This window comes from Oncorhynchus nerka, linkage group LG7 (genome assembly GCF_034236695.1).
Source record: "Oncorhynchus nerka isolate Pitt River linkage group LG7, Oner_Uvic_2.0, whole genome shotgun sequence".
Taxonomy (NCBI): domain Eukaryota; kingdom Metazoa; phylum Chordata; class Actinopteri; order Salmoniformes; family Salmonidae; genus Oncorhynchus; species Oncorhynchus nerka.
In genome coordinates, this window is record NC_088402.1 from 47,873,631 (window position 1) to 47,899,944 (window position 26,314).

The 26,314-nt window shown below is 45.1% G+C and overlaps 1 protein-coding gene across 1 annotated transcript in view; it reads right to left on the minus strand.

Annotated features, from left to right (window-relative positions):
* LOC115131852 (plexin-D1) overlaps positions 1-26,314 on the minus strand; it is a 120,568-nt gene that overhangs the window by 23,625 nt on the left and 70,629 nt on the right. The window contains exons 13-24 of the mRNA XM_029663888.2: positions 19,793-19,938; positions 14,627-14,732; positions 11,139-11,278; positions 10,638-10,817; positions 9,924-10,008; positions 9,503-9,769; positions 7,860-8,009; positions 5,973-6,087; positions 5,289-5,396; positions 3,375-3,487; positions 2,267-2,371; positions 1,260-1,390 (exon numbers count right to left, since the gene is read on the minus strand). Coding sequence (XP_029519748.1) covers positions 1,260-1,390; positions 2,267-2,371; positions 3,375-3,487; positions 5,289-5,396; positions 5,973-6,087; positions 7,860-8,009; positions 9,503-9,769; positions 9,924-10,008; positions 10,638-10,817; positions 11,139-11,278; positions 14,627-14,732; positions 19,793-19,938 — 1,646 coding nt within the window. The remainder of the gene's footprint in view (positions 1-1,259; positions 1,391-2,266; positions 2,372-3,374; positions 3,488-5,288; positions 5,397-5,972; positions 6,088-7,859; positions 8,010-9,502; positions 9,770-9,923; positions 10,009-10,637; positions 10,818-11,138; positions 11,279-14,626; positions 14,733-19,792; positions 19,939-26,314) is intronic.

Here is a 26,314-nt window from a genome sequence, read left to right on the forward strand (position 1 = left end):
GTTCCGGCACCACATCAGGCCTACAGTGCGCCTCGGCAGTCCAGAGCGTCCAGCAATAGTACCCAGTCTAGAGCGTCCGGCGACGGTCCCCAGTCTGGAGCCTCCGGCGACGGTCCCCAGTCCGGGGTCTCCGGTGACGGTCCCCAGTCCGGGGTCTCCGGCGACGGTCCCCAGTCCGGGGTCTCCGGCGACGGTCCCCAGCCCAGGACATCCGGCGATGGTCCACGCAGCGAGGGTCCCCAGCCCGGGGCCTACGGAAAGGATCCGCAGTCCAGAGCCTCCGGAGATGATCCACAAGAGCTACAAGAGCAGACTCAGTGCAAAGAAGGGGGGCGGCGTCCAGAACCAGAGCCGCCATCTAGGGTAAGATGCTCACCCGGACCCTCCCCTATAAGTTCAGGTTTGCGGTCGGGAGTCCACACCTTTGGGGGTGGGTGGGTGGGTCGTGGGGGGGGGGGGGTACTGGGGGTAACATTAGTTATCTATGTTTTATGTATTATTTTGGTCAGGTCAGGGTGTGACGAGAGTGGGTATGTGTGTTTTTGTCCTGTTTAAGGTTTTTGTATATCTATGGGGTTTTTGTATATCCATGTTATTTTTGTATGTCTAGGTAATGTAGGTCTATGGTGGCCTGAATTGGTTCCCAATCAGAGGCAGCTGTTTATCGTTGTCTCTGATTGGGGATCCTATTTAGGTTGCCATTTTCCATTTTGGTTTTGTGGGTTATTGTCTATGTGTAGTTGCCTGGCAGCACTGACGTTTCACGTTCGTTTTTGTTGTTTTGTTAGTTTGTTTAGTGTTCTTCGTAGAATAAAAGAAGAATGTATTCTTGGTCTCGCTGCACCATGGTCTCCTCGTTATGACGAACATGACATACAGTGCATGGAGACTGCTGTTGTTTCTATGGAAAAAAGAAAGTAGATGCTTTTTCCACTTGAAACCGGCAGGTTCGCTCTATGGTTTCCTGGCATGTAAAACGGAATTATGAGGGAATTAAGTCAAGGTCAGTAAACCGCTTATCTGTAGACACACCTCTGCCACACCTTCATTTCTTAGATCTCTACCCCGAACGAATAGTGGGTGAATAGCGTGCTATTCTCATGCTTAAGTTCAAGGTCAGAATACGCATAGAGAGAAATGCATAAAAAGGGAATGACGTTCCATTTTTGCATGTTTAACTTTGGTTGGAATCGGGGCCTTATGCAGTAACAGTGTTTTGGGTTTGAAGTGTGCATGGTTGTCATGATTTTCATGGTTACCTGTCGCGTACGGCAAAGTCCTTCTGTTGCTCCAGCGCGTGGACGAAGGTAACCAGGAAGTGCTTGTTGTTGAGAAGAGTGGAGAAGAGAGTTATGCCCTCTTCCATGTTAGGCTTGGCTGTGTTAGAGGGCTGGAGAGACAAAGAGAATGAGGAGAGAGACAAGAGGGAGTTACATTATGTGTATTGAACCAACCTGTTCAGTCAGTCTCCTCCCTAACCCAAATCCACCTCATAACTTCATTTGATCAGGGTATGATCACTAAAAGACATTATGCAGTTTCTACCTCGGAGCGTTCACCTGCTCTCTCTCACACTCTCAGCCTAGTTAATGAGATGATATCCTATCTAACGGTGCATCTAAGCAGTGTTCTGATAAAGTCTTCCCCCTGGACTGCAGCAATATGCTCCTATTTTCACAGTGACAGGAGAGTGGTGATAAATGACCAATGTGAGATTTGGACGTTGTGGCCTGGAAAACACGGGAAGGATCTGAAACACTTTATCACTCTTAGACAGGCTCCCCAGGCTGTTGACCCAAAACCATGCAGTGATGCAATAGTAGATCTCTCGCTTTCTCACACACACAACCAGAGATGGCTGTCTACATGGTTACAGTAGAATGTGTGTGGTGCCATTGTCAGGGAGATGGTGGGAAGTGTGTCAACAACCTGCCAGTGTCTGGGTGGGCTGGGGTAGTGTTTGACAACATGAGAACTGCCAGAATCATAAGGACTGGCAGCTGCTGAATGGGAATTAAAATGCAATGTATACACACACACACACACACACACACACACACACACACACACACACACACACACACACACACACACACACACACACACACACACACACACACTTGTGGTTTCCTTCTATAGTTACTCCTAATCAACAGCCTCACTGTGGAGACGTAATAATCAGTGTGACCCAGTTGTGAAGCAGAGGCGCTGGAGGTAGAGGAGAGCAGAATGGATAGTGGAACACTTCAGGGGGTTAACTCTTTACCTGCCAGTCCTGCAGAAGGGGGTGTGTCTCAGGGAGGGCTCGTGGACCGAGGGCGTTGTTCTCATAGACGGGCTGGACCAGACTCCTCTCATAGTCTGAACACATCTGAGATAAACACACAGAGAGACAGAATCAGAGAGTGCGGACAGTGTGTGCTTGTGTGTGTGGCAATGTTGGAGTAAGTACATAATAATAACAATAGAGTGGGTGCTTATATTTCTCCTATTTCACACATGTACAAGTGTGTATTAAAAAGCATGTGTGATTGGAAATAGGTTTTTTCACATCCCAACTCGCCCTTAGACACCGTCGGAAAGTGCGGTCACGGCCATCGTCTACCACTATCAACGGCGACCCTGAGCAATTAGGGTTAAGTGCCTTGCTCAATGGTACATTGACAGATCAGCTCGGGGATTCAAACTAGCGACATTTTGGTTACTGGCCCAACACTCTAACCCAGGGGTGTCAAATTAATTCCATAGAGGGCCCAGTGTCTGACAGTTTTTGGATTGTCCTTTCAATTAAGCCCTAGACCACCAGGTGAGGGGAGTTCCTTATTAATTAGTGACCTTAATTCATCAATCAAGTACAAGGGACAAGCGAAAACCCGCAGACACTCGGCCCTCCATGGAATGAGTTTGACACGTGCTCTATTAGCTAAGCTCCTTGCCATTGTTAGGTTGTACTAAAGCGTGTATGTGCATACAAAAGTGTAAGTATGGGTGAGTAGAAGAATGTGTGCTGTGTGCAGCAGTGTGTTTACATAAGTAGGGAAAGTTCTCTTGTGTGAGTGCCCAGTAATGTTCTGTCTCCTTGAAACATCATGTTTAAACATGAAACACACTGTTCAGTCTGTGGAAAAACAGATGGATAGCACACCAGAAAGGAGAAAACACTTACCTGTAACAAATATATGTTCTCCGCTAGTAACTAAAACCACACCACGCTTGAAAAGTTTTGGGACGGAAGAACTATTCAATGTAAATGGTTTCTGATCGAAAATCTCTCTCTAATGGTTGTAGTAAGGTGATATACCCACCTTGGGGGAAGAAGGTCGGTGTGTGTGTGTGTGTGTCTGTGTGTGTGTGTGTGTGTGTGACTGACTCACCTTGGGGAAGAAAGTGCGTGTGACAAACTGTTTGTACTCCAGGAAGGGGATTCCCTGGCTACTGTTCAGCTCCTTAGTCAGGTCTGTCATATCTGTCTGCAGCTCTGCAAAGCCTGGAGGGACACCACAGGGTTAGAGGACAACATCTCACCACCATTCACAGGTCATTTAGTCGAGAACACTTCAGACAACTCTGTCTTTTATTCCAGAGCACAGGCCCAGAACCATGCATATGTCTCTACCTAGTTCTAGAACATTCTAGAATATCCCAGAACCCAGGTTTAACTACATTAGCATATTCTGGTGTCACATGACCGTGCCAGCATTTGCAGTCCAGCACAGCATGCAGGGAAATATTTACAAAACACAATCAGAGCTGCCAGATTCAATCTGAGAGTCTCCTATCAGAACCATGTGTGCTAGCAGTAAAACCCACAAGAACCGTATCAACATATCTAAACACATGGGTCTCATAGGTTCTGCTATGAGTGGATTATGTTCTGTCATTACAAGCTGTTATGAGACATGGAGGGGCTGTGTTGTCTTGTTATTGGACATGGGAGTTCTCTTTATGGACAAGCTCTTCCTTCCTCAGGATGGGAAGTTTGTTTACGTTTTAAACAATAATCACCATGGAGACATTCTGTGTGTGTATCTGTGTGTGTGTCAGGCCAAAACTCCCTCTTAGCATTTCCCTTCGGGATAATACATCCTCTGACAAATAGTCCTTTGGTCAGGCCTGACCATCAATGACTGACTCTACAGCCAAATTCCAGTGCTCTTCAGTCACAAACCTTATCACTCCCACACATACCAAACTATTATCATTCATCTAGATAGGGGTGTCAAACTCATTCCATGGAGAGTCTAGTATCTGCAGGTTTTTGGTTTTTCCTTTTAATTAAGCCCTAGACAACCAGGTGTGGGGAGTTCATTAATAATTAGTGACCTTAATTCATTAATCAAGTACACGAAACACACTCGGCCCTCCGTGGAATGAGTTTGACACGTGTGATCTGATTTTAGGGCGGCAGGTAGCCTAGTGGTTAGAGCGTTGGGCCAGTAGCCGAAAGATTGCTGGATCAAATCCCTGAGCTGACGAGGTAAACATCGGTTGTTCTGCCCCTGAACAAGGCAGTTAACCCACTGTTCCCTAGTAGGCCATCATTGTAAATAAGAATTTGTTTTTAACTGACTTGCCTAATTAAATTGTCCCTGCAATATGCCAATCTCTTTACTCCCTTCCCAAACCTGTCCCCCACCCCTGACACTCTCACCCACACATCTGTGTCCTCTAACAAACCTACCCTCCTCTTCTTTCCCTCATCCTCCTCCCACACCTCTCCACACAGAAACATGTCCCTGACTCCTGCCCCTATTTCTTCCTCTCCCCCTCTCCATTTCTCTTTCTTTCTTTATCCATCTTTATCTATCTGTCCTATAAATCTGGTCGCTCAGACATTCTGTGGCCTTCAAACTGGCCCACAGTGACCCCCCTCCTCTCGACTCCCCTCTCACACTCCTACCACTTTGCCCCTTCAGAGTAGACACATCTGAAGCAGTGTGTGACCACCATGTTTGTGTGTGAGTGATCACTACTCAGTCTGTGTGTTTTATGAGTCACGCTAACTATGCACACATCTTTCAAGTGCTGCCACCACATATCTGCACAGACACACACATACGTAAGCGCACACACATAAAAGCCCTATCCCTAAGTGAAGGTCCATGTTTTCTGTTTTCCCACATGTAGCCTTGGCCCACGAACATCAGAGAACATGAGTGAGACTTCAATGGAGCTTAAATAACATCTGAGTGTAGGGAGACCTGCTGGTAGCATTACGAATCACACAGAAACTCCAGCCTTTCTGCCAGTACAAGAGAGTGCAAGTGTGTGTGTGTGTGGTTCTGAACCTTTGCGGATCTCCTCTCTGATCTGGGACTCCATCTCCTCCATCTGCAGCAGAGTCTTCTGCCAGTAGCGCTCCGCCCTCCGGCTCTTAGTACAGTATACCACCAGAGCTGTGTGTGTGTGCAAGAGAGGGCAAGGGAGATGGAGTGAGAGAGGAAAAGGGCGAGAGAGAAGGAGGGAAAGTATGTGGGAGAGAAACACACAGAAAGAGACATAAGAGTCAATAAATAGATGTCTTTGAAGCCATATCCTGTTATCACAGGTTGACATGTTGTAATGAATCAGGACATACTCAATTTGTAAAAGCTCCATACATAAACAGCTTCTGGAGAGAAATAAAAACACACTTGTCGAAGACACACACACACACATTAAAAAAGACACACAGACATACAACTACGTGAGAACAAACAGACACAAACATCACACACACACACACACACACACACACACACACACACACACACACACACACACACACACACACACACACACACACACACACACACACACACACACACACACACTGGGAGAAGTGGTAACAGTGGTGTCTTTGTGTTGTGTAGACTGGGGGAGAGAGACCCTAACTCCAGAGATCCTTTTATCTCCCTCACATCTGGAGCATCCGTCGCCAGGCAGCCCAGACATCCATCATTCCCGGCAACGTCACCAGCCCAGACACTTACCCACAGTGCACAGCAGCAGCAGGACGCAGCACACCACGATGGACACCACAATGGCCAGCTCACTAGCACCCAGCTGCACCTTGGCTATGATCCTCTGGAAGTTACCCACCTGCACCTAGGGAGGGAGAGAGGGGGAGAAAGAGTAAAGAAAGGAGAGAGGTTGAAAGAAAGGGTGAGATAGGAGGAAAGAGGATTCAGGGGAGAGAACAGTGTTTAGCAGGCCTGTTTCAACATACGAATGCAAACATATGTTCTGAGGTAATAGAAATGCACAAAATCTCACATTGACACACACAATCAAACAAATACACATTCAGACTAACATGACACACACACACTGGAATGTGCGTGATGGTATTAGTCAACCAGTTCAGGGTAAACAGATGTGACTGGAGAGATGAATTTCACTTCTGCTTTCTGGTTGTCCAACCCAATTCCCTATCGCAACCTTGTTGACAAAATTCAGTATGTCTGCTTCAAGGTCCTATATCCTTCTGTTCTTGGACTGAGGAGGGGTACGAGTGGTCTCTCTCTTTCTCCAAACCATGAAAACAAAGCAAGAAAGAGTGTTGGAAAGAAATGCCATTGTTCTGTGTTCATATTTGGTTTGGGGTACAGCAGCCCACACAACCCCTCACACACAGCTCCCCCATACAGAGGCTCAGCTTCACTTCTGAGCCAAGGGAAAAAAGGGAGGTAAAAGTAGGTACTAGTATGCCACTGAAAAGTCTCTGAATAAATCATAAAGGTTGTTTTAATGCCCAGAAGCTAAGAATTTGCATTCCTTTTAAACTGGGGGGAGCTAGCGTACACACACACACACACCGGTACACACACAAATATCTAAACACACACACAAGGTATGAGGGCAGCCCAACCGTTAGTGTTTTGACATCTTGTTGGACCCCTGCCCTCTCTGTTTGTCTGCTAATTGCATGTGTTTATTTATGGACATCCTGAGAGAGTTTTTCCCCTCCTACACTCCATTCCTCCCTCTCTCTCTTTCTGTGACTCACGCCTCACTGACTGTCTGTGAGGGACATAGACAGACAGACAGACAGACAGACAGACAGACAGACAGACAGACAGACAGACAGACAGACAGACAGACAGACAGACAGACAGACAGACAGACAGACAGACAGACAGACAGACAGACAGACAGACAGACAGACAGACAGACAGACAGACAGACAGACAGACAGACAGACAGACAGACAGACAGACAGACAGACAGACAGACAGACAGACAGACAGACAGACAGACAGACAGACAGACATGGCCATTCTAATCCACTGCTCTCAACGGCTTTATTTTCCCCAATAAGCCCTCTCAAAACTGAAATGTGCAACAGACAAGACAGTGGGGGGAGAGAGTAAAACGAGAGAGAGAGAGAGAGTAAAACGAGAGAGAGGGAGAGAGAGAGTCTATCAGAGCAAGGCAGGGTTTAGTTGGTTGAGCCCTTCTATTATAAAGAGAGACTTCTTAGACAAAACAAAAACCATATGGGCAAGTCCTACTGTCCTTTCCGAGAAAGTGTCATTTCAGCTGAAGCCCAGAGTGTGTGTTGACTCTTGCATGCAGGCTTACGCACATGCTTGCGTGCCTGTGTCCCCCTACACGTGTGATTGGGATGGACAGACAGACAAAAGATGAGCAGATAACAGATGAACAGATATCAGATTGGTTTACTCTTTGATTCATTTACTGTTACACCCTGTCCCCTGACCAAGAGTGGCCTGTCATCCTGCTCGTCCCTCTGCTCTCAGCCAGATCATCGAGGCATAGTTAAGTTGGTAGTTATACAAAACTGGACACTGTTTCAAAACATTGATAATAAAGTGGTCCAAAGTAGTAGCCTTAAAATATAATGCAGTTGTACTTACGGTGACAGGCAGTTCTCCTTCACTGGAGCCCAGCGAGCCATTGATGCTGCAGTGGAACAGCTGGTCGTTATGGAAGCTGATGTCACAGGGATAGGAGCCAATCATTACTGAGTATTCCTCCGGCGCCAGTTCCAGATTGCTCGGTCCTTTCTGTGCCAGACCCAAACAAAAACAGACGTCTGTCAGTCAGAGCTCTAGGGACACCATGGTCTGTCTTGGATAGGCACAGCTGACACACAAGCACAGGCACACACATAAACACACACACACATAAACACACCCACTGAGTAGTCCAGAACCAAACTCATTCAGTCTCACAACATTCCTCATACACAGGGCTGGAGTTCATCTTAAAGAATCACACAGTAGACATGGAGAGAACACTTTCTCCAAACTGACTAACCCACTGACTGTCATGACGGACACTGTCCATCTAAACCCCAGCCACTCCTTCATCAATGCACTGTAGGAGCACTGGTCCCCTCCATGCGCGCTCACACGTGGACATGCACCCACCCACCCACCAGTGGAGACTGCTGTGTGAGGAGAGGTTGTATGTTTATCCCCAGTGTGTTTCCTCTCTGTGATTACACCCTCAGGACCATGTACTGTCCTGTCCCCTCTGCAGGATGCCACCCCCTGGGTCTCTGTCAACAAACACTTCCTCAAACACACACACACACACACACACACACACACACACACACACACACACACACACACACACACACACACACACACACACACACACACACACACACACGCACACACACACACACAGACAAAACACATACATGAAACAATGAATTCCAAGGACCAAAACAGGATGAAAGCAAACAAAACCCACCCACATTCCAACAGATGTCCTTAATATAGGATCTAACCAAACAACAATCCCCATCAAACAAACACGTTCTACTCCATCCAACATTATCTGAACCTGGATAAGCCCACAAACATCCAGCCTGGTCCACCCAAAGTGGAATCCACCTTCGTAATGAAAACAAGAAGCAACATTGAGTACCCCCTTGCCCCTACATCACCCAAGTAGACAGGGCTGAGGCAGAAATTCCTGTAAGGGCCCCAGCTTTACACACACATACGCACAGAGGAGAGAAAGAGAGCGAGAGGGGCAGAAAGAGACTTCTCTGTAACTTCCCTGTCTGTGTCTCATCCTGTCTGTACCAGCACCAGTGGAGATCCAGCAGTTTTTAATGACTGCATTAAGACCCTCACTCCTCTCTCATATATGAGGTAGTCATTTATGGGGCAGTAGCTTAGGTCAGCTAGAATACAGACAGGACCTCACACAAAGATGTCGGACTGAGTTATCTGCTAAGAGGTGGTGGTACTGTAATCCCATTCTTTCTGAACAGCCCAGCCACAACTTAACACACCCCAGGTTTCAGAATTACACGGTCTTTTATCTTTTTAAAGTATGAATACAAAGACAGTGAGCCATGATTGCTATTTTCAGAATGAAGTAAGATTGACAGGACTGGACAGTTCCTAGAACAAGTGCACAAATCTCTCTGGTCAATGGGCCTTTCAGTTCTCATCCTGCTCCATCCTCTCCCATTTGGTGGACTTACAAAACTCCCCACCTCCACCCTCTCCCATTAGTGCGCTGGGCTGTCACATACGTTGATGATGAGTGTGAGTGGCTCCCCAGGGTGGTGCTTGATCAGCTTCTCCTTGTTGGCGGTGAAAAATTGAGGGTCCTCCACGTACTCCAACAGGAAGTGACCTCCATGAGGCTCCTCCTCTTCCTCCTGGCCTGGGCCGTAAAAGACCGGGCTATCTCCTGTGTAGAGGACTCCATTCAGGAAGAACTCTACCGTGGCCTGCTGAGATTGGCTAGAGGTGGGGGAGGAGCATGTAATCATGGAGGGAGGCTGCACCTTACAGGCCTAGAGAGGGACCAGGAGGATGAGAGAAAAAACCTTCATCACCTCGAAGTGTACACACTGTGCAAGAGTCCATTCTTCAAGTTTTTAATCTAAGATGTTAGCTACTTCAGGAGTTTATCTATTCATGCTCGAGATGTTCCTTGTTGTTACTTACCGCCTGTCCGATGTCTAGCACCTCCATAGTGACACTCTGAACCAGGTCAAAACCCTGCCCTGTCACTGTGATGGTCCGACCGCCACTGGAACACAACCACACACGGTTAAAAACATAGAACACAGAGACACACCCAAACAACCACTCTGGCCAGAGACGGAGAGCACAAACTCACATGCACATAACCACAGGATCAGAGACAGTGCAAACCAACACACTACACACAGTCAGAGTCGGCACACAAGCCAATCCGACCCACCATGCCCTCCCTCATAGGTCTGTCTCACACATGGGGTGTCATTTCAAACCAACACACACACACCCATGTACGCACGCATGCACATGCAAACCCTGTGGAGAAGCTACAGAGCATAGATCAGGAAGACATTAACATTAACTATGTCATCTCTGTGGCTGGATGGGATACCAGGCAAACACTCCAAGAGAGTGACTGTGGTAGAACGGAACTACAAGAGCATTAGAATGACTGAAATCATATTTTCTATATGCTGTCATACTCTGTTGTCAACAGAACACTGGATAAATAGAATCTATGGAATGCTAGATTGATCAATGGAACAATGCAGGACACTGACTGTTCAGTTTTCTACTTTATGTATGAGATACTGCATAATCAATGGAACAGTGTGTTTGATAAATGTATCGCCAAACCACTGCCCGGCACATACACAGTGCGTCGAAATGTCTTTGTACCTGAGGTAGCTCTGTCTGGGTTTGATGTAGCTGATGCTGGGGTTCTTCTCGTAAATGTACTGGGTGAGGAGCTCAGAGCGCTGACAGGGTATGTATTCAAACTCCACACACACCGACACCGCCTCAGTGTGTGGGTGCAGGGCCGCAGGCATGGTGCACTCAATGGTGTCTTCAGTTAGCCTGGAACACACACACATGCACAAGGACGAAGACACACAGGGATGCACAAGGACAGAAAAATACCACACAATCAGCATGATAAAACGACACACTAAGAGCTTCCATAACAAATATATCCAAGAACAAAAACAGCCTCTGAAAATACAACAAATGCATCAGCTGAAAAAATAACAATACCTCACACATGATATAATTAAACAACTCAACTGGACTGTCTCCTTTAGAATAACACTCAGCATCACAAAGCCATCAGATTCTGCACAGCAACATATGCAAGTTCAACAGTGATGACAATGTACTGAATCCCACAGCAAAACTCACGTGAGGATGGTGCATTCCTGGGTACCATTGACCTTGACTCTGATCTGGGAGCCAGTGTCCAGGTGCTCCCCCTTGATGGTAACCCTGGTTCCCCCAGAACGAGAGCCCTTTCTAGGCTCCATGGATAGCAGCTTGGGGACCTGGGGAGGGAGATGGGTATACAAATGTGTTGGTATACATGTGCCATAAGGCCACGTTGTTGTTATGCTGTCATGTGCTGTCCACACATCCGAGGCAGCAGTCTGCTGGTGTTGCATCATTGTGGCACTGTAATTGAATGATTCAAATAATATTCTATACAGTAGATGTCTACAGTATATGTACCATATGCTTGGTTTCCTCAGCTGAATAAGTTGCTGAGTATAACATATTTTAAGTTTGACAACTTGTGGACACTGCAGCCCTGGGAAACTAAAGTTGAGTAGCCCACCCCTGCAGTTCAGTATTGTTCTGCACTGAGGCCTACGGCTTTGCGTTCATCTCAGCTACATATGGCAGATCCCTGAGGCTAGGATATATTTTGCTATCCAGCTATATAGCAGTACAGCCATACACACACACAGGACAGGTCCCTGGGGCTAAGACGAATATCCCTATACAGCTATACAGTTCTACAGCATCAGCATTCTGGAGACTTCCGAAGCCTCTCTCCCCTCTGTGAACCTTGCCTCCAGGGAGGACCTCTCATTCTCACTGACACAATCCACTTCCTGTGTATGTGTGTGTGTGTGAATGGGGCAGGGGTGTCTATTGTGTGTGCGTAAGGAAAAGGCAGATGTTTCCGGCCCGATATTTGAGGAAGGAGGTCCAAAGGAAGCACATCCGGTCTCCGTTTGGATCTGAACAATTTTCCCTTTTCCTCAGAAATCACCTTCTCCCCTCTCTACCTTTCTTTCCGGCACACCCTGGGGCAGCATCCCAGATAGTGGCAAGGGGCAGAAAGGACTTCTCAGAACCCCTAAAAGTGTTTGTTGCTTTGTATTTCCATACTTTCACATATCCAAGACTGTTACTTCATACTGGGATCATGACTCATACGGAAGGTAGAATCCCCTTTATAAAAGTGTCTGAAATTATGCAGAACCCTTCGACTTTATCCACACTTTGTTAGGTTACATACTCATTCTCGCTGCACAGGTATTTTCAGGTCTCTCCAGAGATGTTCCATCGGGTTCAACTCCAGACTCTGGCTGGGCCACTCAAGGACATTGACATTGAGACTTGTCCCGAAGCCACTCCTGTGTTGTCTTGGCTGTGTGCTTAGGGTCGAAGGTGAACCTTCGCCTCAGTCTGAGGTCCTGAGCGGTCTGGAGCAGGTTTTCATCAAGGATCTCTCTGTACTTTGCTTCGTTCATCTTTGCTTCGGTCCTGACTAGTCTCCTAGTCCCTGCTGCTGAAAAACATCCCCACAGCATGATGCTGCCACGCTTCACCGTAGGGACGGTGGCAGATTCCTCATGTGCCTTTTACTGAGGGGCGGCTTCCGTTCTGCCACTCAACCATAAAGGCCTGATTGGTGGAGTGCTGCATAGATGGTTGTCCATCTGGAAGGTTCTCCCATCTCCACAGAGGAACTCTAGAGCTCTGTCAGAGTGACCTTCGGGTTCTTGGTCACCTCCCTGACAAAGGCCTTCTCCCCCAATGTCTCTGTTTGGCTGGGCAGCCAGCTCTAGGAAGAGTCTTGGTGGTTCCAAACTTCTTCCATTTAAGAATGAGGGCACTGTGTTCTTGGGGACCTTCAATGCTGATGAAATGTTTTGGTACCTTTCCTCAGATCTGTGCCTTGACACAGTCTTGGAGGCTACAGACAATTCTTTTGACCTTAAGGCTTGGTTTTTGCTCTGACATGCACTGTCAACAGTGGGACCTTATATAGACAGGTGTGAGCTTTTCCAAATCATGTCCAATCAATTGAATTTGCCACAGATGGACTCCAATGAAGTTGTAGAAACAGGGTCTGAATACTTATGTAAATAAGGTATTTCTATTTTTATTTTTAATACATTTACTAACATTTTTAAAAGCCTGTTTTCGCTTTGTCATTATGATGTAATGTGTGTAGATTGCTGAGGGTAATTAAAAAATATATATTTTATAATAAGGCTGTAAAGTAACACAATGTGGAAAAATGTAAGATGCCTGAATACATTCCGAAGGCACTGTATTCTAAACAAAAATATAAAAGCAACATTAAACAATTTCAAAGATTTTACTGAGTTACAGTTCATATTAGGAAATCAGTCAATTGAAATAAATTAATTAGGCCCTAATCTATTGATTTCACACGACTAGGCAGGGGTGCAGCCATGGGTGGGCCTTGGAGGGCATAGGTCCACCACCTGGCAGCAGAGGCCCACCCACTGGGAAGCCAATCAGAATGAGTTTTCCCCCACAAAAGCAGAATTTCTCCTCAGCATAATAAGCCGGAAGTGAAGGTCCTTGGCTGGCATGGTTACACGTGGTGTCAGCGGTTGTGAGGCCAGTTGGATGTACTGCCAAATTCTCTAAAACGACGTTGGAGACAGCTTATGAAATTAACATTCAGTTGTCTGGCAACAGCTCTGGTGGACATTCCTGCAGTCAGCATGCCAAATGCACGCTCTCTCAAAACTTGAGACATCTGTGGCATTGTGTTGCGTGACAAAACAGCACATTTGAAAGTGCTCTTTTATTGTCCCCGGCACAAGGTGCACCTGTGTAATGATCATGCTGTTTAAATCCGCTTCTTGATATGCCACACCTGTCAGGTGGATGGATTATCATGGCAAAGGAGAAATACTCACTAACAGGGACACATTGTGCACAACATTTGAGAGAAACACGTTTTTGTGTGAATGGAACATTTCTAGGATTTCTTATTTCAGCTCATGAAACATGGGACCAAAAGAAAGAAACAGAGGGCTTAGATGGGAATTTCCACAGGCTGTGTAGTCTTAATCCAAAGGGAGACAGTGTTGGTCAGGGTCAATTAGCAGAAGAAGCAGCCAGCCTCGGCTGGTCATGAATTCAAAGAGGGGGACATTTCAACAAGCGGCATATTTGTTTTTGCTGGCACCGAGTTCTGGATGACAATAGTGCTTAGTTGCTGTTCTAATGAGCGTTTGAAGATTCCCACACACTTGCATTCCTGAATATCAAGACGCATCTGTTAACATTCAACTGACACATTGGGAACACTTTTCCCAGTATGAACAAGGACTGGGGAGTGGGGAGTGGGGAGAGGGAGAGAGAGGAGGTAGGAGAAAGAAAAGAGAAATTGTGGATTTAACCAGCAAGAGAAAGAGAAAGACTATAGCAAAGAAATACTGTAAATGAATAGGCAGAAGAAAATGGAAAGGCAGGTCAGGGAGAAGGAGAGGAAAAATGAGGAAGGAAGACAAAGAGGAAGGAGAGAGAGAGAGACAATGAGAGAGAAAGAGAAGAGAGACAGAGAGAGGAAGGAGAGGGGAAGGAGAGCAGGAGAGAGAGGGAGGATAGAACACACTCACCAAGTATGAGAAGGCCTCTTTGGACACCGCCATTGCTTTTTGGTTCACAGTAATTCTGACAAAATTCTTTGTGGGATCAACGGCCTGCCCAGTAACACACACCAGCCTGTAGATAGAACGCAAAACTGTAAGGTCAGCAGACACCCTTAATCTGAACCAACACTGACCAAAATCATCGCTACAGGAACAGCACAGTATTTTGGCAATAGCCTTTTAGGATGTTTTTGTGTCAACTGTGGATTACATATTTTTGGGTGATTTTTCATGAGTTTCACAACTTTTAGAAAAAAGCTAAACACAGACATTATGATAGAGATCCTTAGAGGTTCCGTAATAATATCTTTGGTAAGTACTATACAGTGTTGGGTAAACCCAGAGGAAGGGGACTTCAAAGCCCCCCCGGCCAGATGCTACGAAACACAGAGGGGCTTAACGAGCTGACTGGATGTTTGTTTTATAACCTCATGGCTCTAATTAAGCCTTATATTGTCACACAGTACATGGACCAGAGGGACGCAGTAGGATTATCCATACAGTGATAGAGTAACAGAAAACATTCTGCAAGGCCAGATCCCAGATCTGTGTGTGCTTTGGCCCTGCTGTATTTCAGTCAGAGGAACTGGCTAAAACATATACGGTACAGATCATGGACCAGGCTATGATACAATGACTTCCCACAGAAATAAAAACAGGCGAAACCATGACGCCCAACTCCAACCCTGCGTGGCTCGAAGCCCATCCCGTCACCCTCCTCTTGTTCAGCACGTGCGGGCAGTTTATTTAGTCAGGTGGTTGGTTCTATAACGTCCATAAATACCTGGCAACCCAATCAGGGGTCTAGTCGCTGACTGACAGGAGGCTTGATCGTCTGAGGGTCACATGAGATATAGGTACCCCAGAGACAGGGCAAGACCAGAAACAGGGCTGGGCTGAAGGATGGGTCTGAAGGGGATCAAGGAGCTCATAGAGCTGGATCAAGTCCCAGTAGTTGTTTGTTGTTTTGAAACAAGTAACTGATTGCAGCCAAATTCTCAGCTTTCGGGACAGATTTCCACGTCAGAGAGTTTAAATCTCAATGCAATGGGATCCCCTCTAGGGAAAATGATTAAACATTTTGGTAAATTAATGTGAAACCTAGCTCAGTATAGGTCACAAATGAAACAGCAAAAAAGCAGCTCTAGTGAATTCCATCCAAATCTGTATTATTACAGTAGAGAGATAGCTGTGGATATGAGTCACAGGATGCCGGGATGATTAATGATGTTGGTAGAAATATAAATGTAAACTCCACCTGTATGCTGACAACACAAGTGTTTACTCCTGTGCCTCGAAATGGGGAAGGCTTTTCAGGATTTGCAACTGGCTTTTGATGACAACAGAAAAAACTATCCCACCTGAAACTGCTTAATGCCAGAAAGACTGAGTACATGGCTATTGTCTTAACTTCAAAGTAGACAAATGTAGTCATTTGCAGATTTTAACTATAAATGGCCAACTGAATGAAAGTGTAGTATAGAATACTACAGTACTTACTATAGAATTATGTAGTAAACTGTAGTATATTGTAGAAAACTATACTAAACAATGTAGTATCCCTCGATCATGTGTAGTACTCAGCATATAATTTTGTGGTATATTGTAGAATACTATAGTAAACCTTACAGTATTATCCACATAAGAAAACACTCAACCGTGCCCATTCCCCTCCCTAATATCCCAATTTGTGCCACCCATAAGTGAGAAACCTACATGTCAAGTAGGGTTCATATATTTTGTTCCCTACAGGTTATAGAAAAGAGCAGAAGCTCTGAACTCTACGTTCAGAATCCAGTCCTAGTTTAGGAAAATATGTTCTTTTAGTATTTCTCCAGTAAGTTTCCTCAAGATGAAAGCCCTCCACTTCTATGTCAAAAATAATAAAACCAAATAATTTTAGTAAATAATTAAGCAGAGCCATTTCAGAAAAGGAAACCCGAGTGCCCCGCCTCAGGCTGACACATCAGCTGAGATGGCATCAATTACAGACTAGTATCAATCACGCCTACCTTATTTGGCGGCCTATTTAAGCTGACCAGGTCTGCTCAATAATCCTGCTGCCGCTTGCTGTTACTGCCACTATGCACTGGCTTCTTGCTCCCACCACCACCCCAGCCTCCACCGGTTCTGTGTTGACACTTTGCTTGGGCAGTGACCTACCCTGAAGGAGCAGAGCCTATATCGCCAAGACTTGCATTATTCATTGTTAAATAAATGGATTAACATACAGTATATCACAAAAGTGAGTACACCCCTCACATTTTTGTAAATATTTGAGTATATCTTTTCATGTGACAACACTGAAGAAATGACACTTTGCTACAATGTAAAGTAGTGAGTGTACAGCTTGTATAACAGTGTAAATTTGCTGTCCCCTCAAAATTGGGCCCAATTAGCCATTTTCCCTCCCTGGTGTCATGTGACTTGTTAGTGTTACAAGGTCTCGGGTGTGAATGGGGAGTAGGTGTGTTAAATTTGGTGTCATCGCTCTCACACTCCCTCATACTGACTGGTCACTGAAAGTTCAACATGGCATCTCATGGCAAAGAACTCTCTGAGGATCTGAAAAAATAATTGTTGCTCTACATAAAGATGGCCTGGGCTATAAGAAGATTGCCAAGACCCTGAAACTGAGCTGCAGCACGGTGGCCAAGACCATACAGCGGTTTAACTGGACAGGTTCCACTCAGAACAGGCCATGGTCGACCAAAGAAATTGAGTGCACGTGCTCAGCGTCATATCCAGAGGTTGTCTTTGGGAAATAGACATATGAGTGCTGCCAGCATTGCTTCAGAGGTTGAAGGGGTGTGGGTTCAGCCTGTCAGTGCTCAGACCATACGCCGTACACTGCATCAAATTGGTCTGCATGGCTGTCGTCCCAGAAGGAAGCCTCTTGTAAAGATGATGCACAAGAAAGCCCGCAAACGGTTTGCTGAAGACAAGCAGACTAAGGACATGGATTACTGGAACCATGTCCTGTGGTCTGATGAGATCAAGATAAACTTATTTGGTTCAGATGGTGTCAAGCGTGTGTGGCGGCAACCAGGTGGGGAGTACAAAGACAAGTGTGTCTTGCCTACAGTCAAGCATGGTGGTGGGAGTGTCATGGTCTGGGGCTGCATGAGTGCTGCCGGCACTGGGGAGCTGCAGTTCATTGAGAGAACCATGAATGCCAACATGTACTGTGACATACTGAAGCAGAGTATGATCCCCTCCCTTCGGAGACTGGGCCGCAGGGCAGTATTCCAACATGATAACGACCCCAAACACACCTCCAAGACGACCACTGCCTTGCTAAAGAAGCTGAGGGTAAAGGTGATGGACTGGCCAAGCATGTCTCCAGACCTAAACCCTATTTCGCATCTGTGGGGCATCCTCAAACGGAAGGTGGAGGAGTGCAAGGTCTCTAACATCCACCAGCTTCGTGATGTCGTCATGAGGAGTGGAAGAAGACTCCAGTGGCAACCTGTGAAGCTCTGGTGAACTCCATGCCCAAGAGGGTAAAGGCAGTGCTGGAAAATGATGATGGCCACACAAAATATTGATACTTTGGGCCCAATTTGGACATTTTCACTTCGGGGTGTACTCACTTTTGTTGCCAGCGGTTTAGACATTAATGGCTGTGTGTTGAGTTATTTTGAGGGGACAGCAAATTTACACTGTTATACAAGCTGTACACTCACTACTTTACATTGTAGCAAAGTGTCATTTCTTCAGTGTTGTCACATGAAAAGATATACTCAAATATTTACAAAAATGTGAGGAGTGTACTCACTTTTGTGATATACTGTATTTCCACATGGCGTTTTCTTTCTGAACAACAGTAATGTCCCCAAAAACAGTAAGTAAATAATACAGCATACCATTCTATAGTCCGCAAAAACACTACAGTAAATACTACAGTATACCATTCTTTAGTCCGCAAAAACACTACAGTAAATAGAACAGTATACTGCAGTCTGCAAAAACACTACAGTTTTTACATCTTTTTTTTTTACTACAGAAACTCGCTTTACATTCCTCCACCGCCCAGAGAGGAAATATTTTGAGATCTAGCGCGTGATGTTTTGGCTACTATGAGCAATGTCTCTGGACATTTACCCAGAGAGGAGGACCAGGATAATCAGCAATGGAGCCTGAGGAAAGCGATATGTGTGCTTGTGCGTGTGCGCACGCTTGGTGCATGCGTGTATGTGTTGAGGTAGAGAGGGGAGCCAACCAGGACACTCAAGGATATGAAAGAGTTGGCTGCTTGAACTTCTACTCTTTCCCCAACAGATGTGTCCAGAGTGGGTACTGAATTAGTACCCCTACTTAGCCTACATGATGAATTACCTTGAAACTATTGACACGTTCTGACTTCATCTGTCTCTCTCTCCAGAGCAGTACACTTCCCTCTGGCACTCAGATGTGACCTCTGACCTCTCAGCACACGAACAGACACCTGTCTCAGCCATGGTCGCGGTGAGGTCACGCAGGTGTGTGTGTGTGTGCATCTATTCAGTGTGTGTGCCTCCTGTAAGTAAGACAAACCGACATGTTTTGGTTTGTCAGCACCACTACCTCCGAAGAGGAAATACTTTGATGTCATAACAACCAGCTCAGGGAACCAATGAGGGACGAGCAAGCAGGGTGAGGTCATCCCTGATGTGAAATCTAATTTGTGGGGTCTGGAGTGACCTGTAATGTGTGTGTGTGTGTGTTTGGGAGTGTGTAGTGACAGGTTAGACCTGTGGGTCAACCCAGCACTGGTCTGCATTCTACTACTGCGTGATTGGCTCCAGTGGAGAGGGACGAGATAAACATTTCCATCCGAGGAACATTCTGGAAATCGGTATGGAGGTTTTGCTGTGGTCCTATAGTTAGTGTTTCCATGGAATACTATGTGCAGGTGTCAACACAGAGTTCTGCTGTCTCCTTGGTGATAGTGTTGTGGGCCTTGAAGTGTCTCCTTCATTTTAACGGAATGGTTTAAAATGAGAAGTGCTCTTCTATATTATGCTTTTATAAATTACCCCAACAGCATCATTACAAAAATTCTGACACCTGTGCAAGAAGACACTGAATGAATTAATGCATCAACCAATTGAATCAATTAATCAATCAATCAATCATAAGACATTTACTTACTCCACAGAGACAGTGTATTGGTCAGGAATGATTGTACATGGGAACATCCCGATGGAGACCTCCACCACCTCAGCCCTGCGCCCCATGTTCCTACCCTGCACCGTGAGCAGGGTACCTCCCTCCAACGGCCCACTCTGGGGGGAGATCTATGGGGGAGAGAGGAGGAAAAGAGAGGGGTAAGTGCCCGGCTTATATCCCAGCTAGCATATTTGGTTCCTTGGAAGCTGTGGTAACGTATATATTTGGTTTTACATTGGTTGTGGAAACGAACCCATACGTTCCCTGACCGGTAAAACTGAATGTTTTTGCTAGCAGCTACCCATAGATTCCCATAACACTACCTCTAAATTCCTTTATACTGGACACAGAGACAATTCAAATGGTGTCCACAAGTTTATTTGACTCTTGAGAATCAGATAAACGGCCTCATTGCCAAAGTGTCCATTTTAAAATGTTCAATAAGAACACTTTTTGGCACTTATTTCTCAATGCCAGAAACACATACAGTGGGGAGAACAAGTATTTGATACACTGCCGATTTTGCAGGTTTTCCTGCATGTAGAGGTCTGTAATTGTTATCATAGGTACACTTCAACTGTGAGAGACGGAATCTAAAACAAAAATCCAGAAAATCACATTGTATGATTTTTAAGTAATTCATTTGCATTTGACCCAAGTTAAACAATTTAAAGGCAATGCTACCAAATACAAATACTAAGTGTATCTGATCCACTGGGAATGTGATGAAAGAAATAAAAGCTGAAATAAATCATTCTCTCTACTATTATTCTGACATTTCACACTCTTAAAATAAAGTGGTGATCCTAACTGACTAAAGACAGGGAATTTTTACTAGGATTAAATGTTAGGAATTGTAAAAAACTGATTTTAAATGTATTTGGCTAACACGGAACCCAAACCGGCTGCGTGCGTGTGCCATCGTGCGCTATCGTGCATACATTTATTTTACACCAAACGTGATCGCGACACGCAGGTTAAAATATCAAAACGAACTCTGAACCAATGACATTTATTTGGGGACAGGTCAAAAATCATTAAACATTTATAACCAATAAGGAGATGGGAGAGGCAGGACTTGCAGTGCGATCTGAGTCAGAAATAGGAATGACTTCTATTTTACATGTGCGATCGTCGCAAAATACATTTAGAAATCCATGTTATTCAATTATTGCGCCAACGAGCGTCTGCGATGCCAAGGGCTAAAATAGAAGTCATACCTATTTGTGACGCAGATCGTGCTGCAAGTCCTACCTCACCAATCTCCTCATTGGTTTATAGAAGCAGGTACCCATGTTATACCCACGTGGGTGATTGAAAGACGAAATGTTTTGCCAGTCGTCGTGGTAATAATATGAAAGTTTAGATTATCACCATATAAGTTAAAAGAGGAAAAAGCTTGGAAGGAGGAGGGATGACTAGAAACGATTCAGTTGACCGTTTTATGTCCGGATTAATTGTCGGAGTAGAGGACCTTGTGCATTTCAGGTAAAATAACAACTCAATGTTTATATCCCAGGACAAGTCCTAGCTAAATAGCAAGCTAGCTAAATAGGACAAATTAGCTAGCATATGCAAGCTAGCTAGCTAAATTGCCATACATGTTTGATGCTTTTCGACCTGTCCCCAAATTAATGTCTTTGGTTCAGAGTTTGTTTTGATATTTTAACCTGCGTGTCGTGATCGCGTTTGGTGTGGGTGGACAAAATAAATTAATGCACGATGGTGCACGATGGCGCACGCGCGCAGCCGGTTTGGGTTCCGTGTTAGCCCTTGAAAATGCAGACGCTCGTTGGCTTGCGCGGGCGAGCGAGAAATGTGGATGCAATAATTGAATAACATGGATTTCTACATTTATTTATCACTTGCGTACGTGACGTGTCCGGTCTGGTCAGCATGTGAGGTGTATGTAAACTTTTGACTTCAACTGTAAACTATACAACTGTAAACTAACAAATAATTATTCAAGTTCGAACCCATGTATATTAATATATAGCACCAACTACATAAATATCTGATAGGGTCCATTGTCTGCTACCTGGACTAATCAGAGGTGGTCAGTGAATTTTAAGATGAGGGAGGATGATAAAAAAATGCATGAGCATGGCCTTATTTCTATTTCATCATATTGGATGACTGTTATTCATATTCCATTCACCCAGCTTAATGAAACATCGATAGGGTTAGGCTACTACATGACACTCATTTTCCCTATAACCATCATGAGGTTGCTACATCCTATCCTATGAATGAAAGTTTATAAAGAAGGTGCACAGGTCGAGTGAATTTTGAGTAATCAAGGTGACAGACAGTGACACATTCAATACCGTCTTGCACATACTTGCCTGCATCTAGCTGATCTAGGGTGTAATCATTAGTCCAACAGTTGCAAATTAGAGTTTCTATTGGACAAATTCAGGTATGTTTATCCCCATTTCGTTACGTTTGCTTATGTTTAAGAAACATTTTTCAGCAGAATCAGCAGAATGAATACACCCCTGAGCACACGCAAACACAGTTCACTTTCATAGCAACCACATTAAAAGAGCATGTATATATTTGCTCAAGTCCTTGTCACGACTTCCACCGAAGTCGGGTTCCTTTTCTTGTTCGGGCGGCATTCGGCGGTTGATGTCGCCGGTCTTCTAGCCATCGCTGATCCACCTTTCATTTTCCATTTATTTTGACTTGTTTTCCCACACACCTAGTTTACATTTCCTCATTACTTGTCGTGTATTTAACCCTCTGTTCCCCCCATGTCTGTGTGTGAAATTGTTTGTTGTAAAGTGTTCACTCTGACTGGTTCGCGACAGGCTATTTTGTACCCATATTTTGATGTTCTGGGTGCCGTTGGTTTTGCATATTAAACTGCTCCGGTTATTACCCAGTTCTGCTCTCCTGCGCCTGACTTCCCTGCAGCCAGTCACGCACCTCTTACATTCCTACTCCTAACTATCTACGCGCTCTCCTCCTCTCAACTATTCCCTTCGCTTGTGGACTTCAGTGCACAATTTTGGTATTTGGTATTTTATTAGGATCCCCATTAGCTGTTGCGAAAGCAGCAGCTACTCTTCCTGAACAATTAATACAATCGTAACCGGACAATTTACATTTACCCCCCCCCCCCCCCCCAATCCCTTTTTGTACACTGCTGATACTCACTGTTTATTATCTATGCATAGTCACTTCATCCCCACCTACAAGTACAAATTACATCAACTCACCTGTACCGGGCGGCAAGGAAAGGTTGCTAGATCGAATCCCCAAGCTGACAAGGTAAAAATCTGTCGTTCTGCCCCTGAAGAAGGGAGTTAACTAGTTGCTCCTACCCTCTACTTTTTTGAACATTTTGTTAAAAATCGCGCAACATTTCAGCGCCCTGCTACTCATGCCAGGAATATAGTACGTTCATATGGTTAGAATGTGTGGATAGGAAACCCTCGGACGTTTTTAAAACTGGTTAAATCACGACTGTGGCTATAACATAACGTGCGTTACATCGGAAAGCGCAGGAAAACCTGATCACAGAAAATGGAAATAAATATCCTTGCGCCACTTCCAGCAATTGTTAACAGTGAGCCGAATTAGATAAGACCGAGCATTCAACTCCCACAGCATCCCCATGTTGTCTAGAGTCTTGTGAATTGAATCATCTTTGATTCTTGGTTGAACCGAAACAGGGGCACCACTTACCTCCAGTCTCCGCCCAGATCATTCTGGAAGAGCTCTCTCGTGAAATTTTTTCCAAGACGACAGCTAATGATTTTTACATCGCCTACGGATGATTTTTATCGCTTATTAACGTTTACTAATACCTAAAGTAGCATTACAAACGTATTTCGAAGTGTTTTGTGAAAGTTTATCGTCTACTTTTTGAATTTTAAAAAATGACGTTACGTTGTGAAATCGCTGTTTTTTTCGTTTATCACACAGTCTACATATAACGATATCTTGGCTTTATATGGCCCGATTTAATCGAAATAAAGACCCAATAGTGTTTATGGGACATCTAGGAGTGCCAACAAAGAAGATGGTGAAAGGTAATGACTGTTTTCTATTTTATTGTGTGGTTTGTGTAACGCCGAAATGCTAATTATTTTGTTTACGTCCCCTGCTGTGCTTTTGTGTTGTAGTGTATTGGTGCATGCTATCAGATAATAGCTTCTCATGCTGTCGCCGAAAAGCATTTTAAAAATCTGACTTGTTGCCTGGATTCACAACGAGTGTAGCTTTAATTTGATACCCTGCATGTGTATTTTAATGAACTTTTGAGTTTTAACTAATACTATTAGCATTTAGCGTAGCGCATTTGCATTTCCAGAGCTCTAGTTGGGACGCAAGCGTCCCAAGTAGAAGCAAGAGGTTAACCCACTGTTCCTAGGATGTCATTGTAAATAAGAATTTGTTCTTAACCTTTATTTAACTAGGCAAGTCAGTTAACTTCACTAGGGTAGGGGGCAGCATTCGGAATTTTGGATGAAAAGCGTGCCCAATTTAAGCTGCCTGCTACTCAGGCCCAGAAGCAAGGATATGCATTTAATTAGTAGATTTGGATAGAAAACACTCTAAAGTTTCCAAAACTGTTAAAATAATGTCTGTGAGTATAACAGAACTGATATGGCAGGCGAAAACCTGAGGAAAATCCAACCAGGAAGTATTATTATTTTGAAAGGCTGTTTTTCCATTGAAAGTCTATCCACCATACAAAGACTTTAGGACCCAGTTCACGATATCTATGGCTTCCTCTACATGTGGCCAGTCTTTAGACATTGTTTCAGGCCCCAGACCATGACAGACCCGCCACCTCCAAATCGATCCTGCTCGAGAGTACAGGCCTCGGTGTAACTCTCATTCCTTCAACGATAACCGCGAATCCGAGCGCTTCGGTCTGCAGGTAGTATAACTTTTCATTACATTTCATTATAGGACAACGGTTTGATTTGTCTAATCTTAGCAATTTCTTCTTAGCTAGCTACATAGCCGTCTTTGTATCAAAGATAATTGCGTAATTATCGTATTTCGTCGTCCTAACGTAGTCTACACTGCTATCTGCCCAGCAGCTAGCCAGCTAGCCAGCTAGCAAACATCCACCGTCTTCCGAATAGCAGCACTGTAAAAACTATTACACTCAACTGAACGACTTGATTAGTGTAGTGTTAGCTAGCTACATAGTTGTCTTTGCTGTCTTCGTATCCAAGATAATTGTGTAGTTTAGAGTGTGTAGTCTTAGAGTGATTATCTTAATTTACCGAGGTTAGCTAGCCAGCTATTTGTCGTCCTTAACGTAGGAGACACTGCTAGCTAGCCAACAGCTAGCCAACGTCTACCGAATAGAACTTCCTCACTCAACAACCCGGTCGCATTCGCTCCACAGGTAGTATCACATTTTCATTTCATTTCATTACAGTACAACGGTTTGATTTGTTTGATCGTAGCTAGCTACATAGCTAGCTACATAGCCGTCTCTGTATCAAAGATAATTGTGTAGTCTAGAGCGATTTTCTAGGTTAGCTAGCCAGCTATTGTCGTTCTTTTAACGCAACGTAACGTAATCATCACTGCTAGCTAGCCAGCTAGCCCCCGAATAGCACCACTGTGGAAACTATCACACTCAACGGAACGACTTGATTAGTGTAGTGCCAACAACGCAGCCACTGCCAGCTAGCCTACAAAGTCAACAACGCAGCCACTGCCAGCTAGCCTACTTCAGCAGTACTGTATCATTTTAATCATTTTAGTCAATAAGATTCTTGCTACGTAAGCTTAACTTTCTGAACATTCGAGACGTGTAGTCCACTTGTCATTCCAATCTCCTTTGCATTAGCGTAGCCTCTTCTGTAGCCTGTCAACTATGTGTCTGTCTATCCCTGTTCTCTCCTCTCTGCACAGACCATACAAACGCTCCACACCGCGTGGCCAGCGCCACCCTAATCTGGTGGTCCCAGCGTGCACGACCCACGTGGAGTTCCAGGTCTCCGGTAGCCTCTGGAACTGCCGATCTGCGGCCAACAAGGCAGAGTTCATCTCAGCCTATGCCTCCCTCCAGTCCCTCAACTTCTTGGCACTGACGGAAACATGGATCACCACAGATAACACCGCTACTCCTACTGCTCTCTCTTCGTCCGCCCACGTGCTCTCGCACACCCCGAGAGCTTCTGGTCAGCGGGGTGGTGGCACCGGGATCCTCATCTCTCCCAAGTGGTCATTCTCTCTTTCTCCCCTTACCCATCTGTCTATCGCCTCCTTTGAATTCCATGCTGTCACAGTTACCAGCCCTTTTAAGCTTAACATCCTTATCATTTATCGCCCTCCAGGTTCCCTCGGAGAGTTCATCAATGAGCTTGATGCCTTGATAAGCTCCTTTCCTGAGGACGGCTCACCTCTCACAGTTCTGGGCGACTTTAACCTCCCCACGTCTACCTTTGACTCATTCCTCTCTGCCTCCTTCTTTCCACTCCTCTCCTCTTTTGACCTCACCCTCTCACCTTCCCCCCCTACTCACAA